Genomic DNA, 3,834 nt, shown 5'->3' with positions numbered 1-3,834 from the left:
CATGTAAGACACACACCTGACCCTGGACTGGCTACTTTAGCTTGTCCCTTTCTTACGCGTCCCTCCCATCCATATGTAGTTGCAACTTCCTGTCCAATTTCAGATAACTCTGCCATTGTACAGTAGCCTTTCTGAAAGTTGCTTCGACAAGCAAACTCCAGGTCTTTACAAGATAGTTCCATGCTCATTGTCCTTAGTTATACATTTCTTTTTTTTTGGGGGGGGAGAGGTTTTTCCTATAGGGCGCGTGCGTGCACTCACCAGAAAAGACAGAGACAGAGAGACAGAAAGCGAGAAATCATCCCCCGGGGGGATGGCCATACTGCCATCCCATATGCTCCATTCTCCTCTCGGGATCTTGGGCACACACGCACACATACCCGGTGTGAGTTTAAGTCACCGGGTCCGGGACTCGAACCACAGTTGACTACATGGGAGTTCAGCGACATAGCCTTTATGCTAACTGTTGGTCCCCTTAGTTATAAATTTCTTAACCACTGAATATGTGTATAGCTGTACAGTTTTTATTAAGTTCCTGTGTTTTTACTATGTGCCCCTGTTTAATTTTGCTTGTTTATTTTTCTTTCATGAGACAGGCAGAAAGAGAGGTGCCCTTCACAGGGTCTTCACGCCTTGCTCTACCCCCAGCTTCAGCCAGCCAGGATCATGGGAGTGTACAGGGACAGCTAGCCTAACCTTTCAGTGTTACACTTCTAACCTCATTTATCTAGAAGACCTGTGGTTCCGCCTAGCCCAGCCCTGTTCTTCCGTTCTCTTCCCCTTCATCTTCCTTTTCCAAGAGAGGTATTTCTGACAGGGTTTGGCCATGTTGTGATTTTCCTGCACAGCCTGTCAGTTAGCGAGGACCACAGCACACACAGCCTGTTGAGCCGGGAGTCAGACTGGGCCCCCTGGGCAGGCTCAGCACCGCACAGCGGTGCCCTCCCACTCGTGCATTGGGGCTGGGTCAAACCCTGTGGTTTCGATTGTGTGACTTCAGAATCAAATTATTGTGTCCAAATGTGAGTATTAGGGGCACAGATGTTTTGCGACAGTAGAACAGGTACATTAAAATTGTTTGGGGAGCTTCAAAATCCTGATGCAGGGACTCCATCCAAAACCTCTTAAATCAGAATCTGTGGCTGTGGAACTCAAACATTGTGTGTGTGTTTTTTACTAAAGTAATTATGTAATTTTATTTATTATTATTATTTTTTAAAAATTGCTATAGGCACATGTGCGAGAGAGAGAGAGAGAGAGAGAGAGAGAGAGGGCGAGGGCGAGGGCGAGCAAACTGCCAGGTCCCGGGCTCTAACCACAGGCAGCCATGTGAGAGTGTAATACCTTTAACCCATACGCCACCTACTGCCTCTAATGTTGGTATTTTTTAAAAGCTTCCCAATTATTTATTTATTTATTTTTTGGGAGAGGTTTTTGCTATAGGGTGTGTGCGCTTGCCAGAAAGACAGAGAGACAGAAAGTGAGAGATCACTCCCCAGGGGGAATGGCCACACCGCAATCCCTTCTCCTCCATTCTCCTCTCGGGATCTTGGGCATGCATGCACACACACTCGGCCTGAGTTTAAGCCACTAGGTCCGGGACTCGAACTGTTTTCACCTACATGGGAGTCCAGCAACATAGCCATTACACTAACTGCTGGTCTCCCCAATTATTTCTTTTTGTACTTGGAACTGTGAAGCGCTGATCTAGGGAAACCAGGAGGCTTTGACAAAAATACAGAAATAGAGTGGGAAGTATCTAAGGTTTCCTTTGCACTTGCATCTGAGTTTTTGAAAAATCTGTTTTCGTGAAATGTAACGTGTTGTTTCTGGATTTCTGTATCTCACAAGGGCACAGGACGCTGAAAGCATTCTCTGTATATAATAGACACACTCAGAATAAAAACTGTTGTTTCAGAGAACCATTTATCGTGAGTTACTGTGTGTTGCAGAAATTTTTATATTGTGTTAAAAAATGTTCGAGCCAGAAACAAGGAAGCACTAGTTGGAGGATCTGGAGCGTCCTGAGAGCGTTTTATGACATCTGTTATTTAGGTATTGCCAAGTGTGATCATCTTGTTGGTTGTTGTCAGTGTCCTGTTGTAATTATGGCTCCAGTAGTAGTTTCTTCTTTGACTCAGTGTCCCAGATAAATACCTTTTGGTGTAAGGAACTCAGAACACTTAACTTTCTGCTTGTCGATAGCATACTGATTTACCTCTCACTTCTGTTCGTTCAAAGGTCGAAGGTGAGAGAGGGCATGACCTGCTTTTCTAAAGGATATGCATGTTTCTCAGCCTATAGTTTTCTCTTTTTAAAAAACTGACCGCAGAATTGACTTTCTCTGTGTCATTTATGCACGCTCATATAACTGGCCCTCTGTACTCCCATTAACTTCCTAAGTGCGAAACCGCCGTTTTAGGGTATTAGAAGCCTGGGCTACTGTTTAGTATGCAGCTGAGCTGTTTGGGGAGATGGGAACACACCACTCAGAATTCTGAAATGTTTTCTAAAATGTAAAAGTCTCAAACCAGTAATTTGGTTTCCCTGTGACATAGGAAAATGCGTGCCATCTGTACCTCAGACTAACGTGGCTCTGCTCTGATTATCCACTGTGCTTTTGGAGTTGTTAGATAAGGAGACGATGATTCTCTTGTAATGCAGAAAGCACATGTGCATGTGTGCATGAGAGAGAGTGGTGGGGGGAGAGAGAGAGTGCACGAGCGAGCGGCCCCCAGCCAGGCCTGGTCATGCTACAGAACTTTTGTCCCTAGTTCTCCTTGCCATCCTAATCCTAGGCATGCACACATGTGCCTCAGTGTGCTTCCAAACCACCCTGGGGACTAGAACCTTGACTGGCCGTGTGGCATCTGGCTTCTGCTGTGTAGCACTTACCCAGCATACCAACATGTCTGGCCTTAATTGGTTGATAAAGTTTTTCGTTAGCATGTGTGCTCACCAGAGAGAGAGAGAGACACAGAGAGAGGGAGAGAGAGAAAGCAAGAAAGCATCTCCCCATGGGGGATGGTCATGTCACAGTCTCCTCTTCTCCATTTCTGCCTGTGGAATTTAGGCATACATTCAGCACGCTTTTCAAGCTGCAGGGTCCAAGACAGCGTCCATGCACAGTCCGCCATGTGGGATCCCGCTGCCTTGCCCCCCACACCTCCTGCTGTTCACAAGCCACTTTAGTATGAATGTAAAACTGAATATTTCTGAACTGTTAAAGCACAGTGAAATGGAAACTTCTAATACAAATACTAACTTGATTTTTTTTCCCCAAGTCTTGGCTGCTTATGATTCAGCAGACGGAACAACTAAGTAGGATAATGAAGACCCACGCAGAGGACCTCAACTCTGGACCCTTACACAGGCTCACCATGATGATCAAGGACAAGCAGCAGGTGAAGAAAAGTTACCTGAGTGTTCACCAGCAGATAGAGGCGGAGATGATCAAGGTTCGTCCTCTGTACCGAATCCTTTATTTATATGTTTTTCAAACTCACTGAAATCATTTCCCTTCTTATGACTTCAAAAATTGTTGATTTATCATTTCCTGACAAAAATAGGTTTGGCATGTATAGTAAAAAATATTTTATTGAGTGTAAAGCTTTCTTGATTATTGAATATAGTGTTATTTTTATACTGCTAAGAAAGAAATGAAATGATGCTAATTGAACTGTGTTCTTACTTTCTGAAATACCCCGATAGCCTTTTAAAAAAAACAAATTTGTGTCTTGCAACACTGTACAAAAATAAATAAAATATAGGCAAAAAATAACCCAGTTAAGGTACTCCTAAGTTTTCCTCATAATCAGAGTTTCTGTCTTCAGG

General features: G+C 44.1%; 1 protein-coding gene across 1 annotated transcript in view; it reads left to right on the top strand.

Annotated features, from left to right (window-relative positions):
- Window positions 1–3,834, top strand: part of LOC102469392 (tyrosine-protein kinase Fer) — a gene marked incomplete at its 3' end in the record, with an annotated part of 168,685 nt that overhangs the window by 41,737 nt on the left and 123,114 nt on the right. The window contains 1 exon segment of the mRNA XM_027770707.1: window positions 3,285–3,458. Within this exon segment, the coding sequence (XP_027626508.1) occupies window positions 3,285–3,458 (174 nt within the window).

This window comes from Tupaia chinensis, unplaced genomic scaffold (assembly GCF_000334495.1).
Source record: "Tupaia chinensis unplaced genomic scaffold, TupChi_1.0 Scaffold000155_1, whole genome shotgun sequence".
NCBI classification, from domain to species: domain Eukaryota; kingdom Metazoa; phylum Chordata; class Mammalia; order Scandentia; family Tupaiidae; genus Tupaia; species Tupaia belangeri.
Note: the sequence above shows the minus strand (reverse complement) of the source record. Positions and strands in the feature narration are given on the sequence as shown.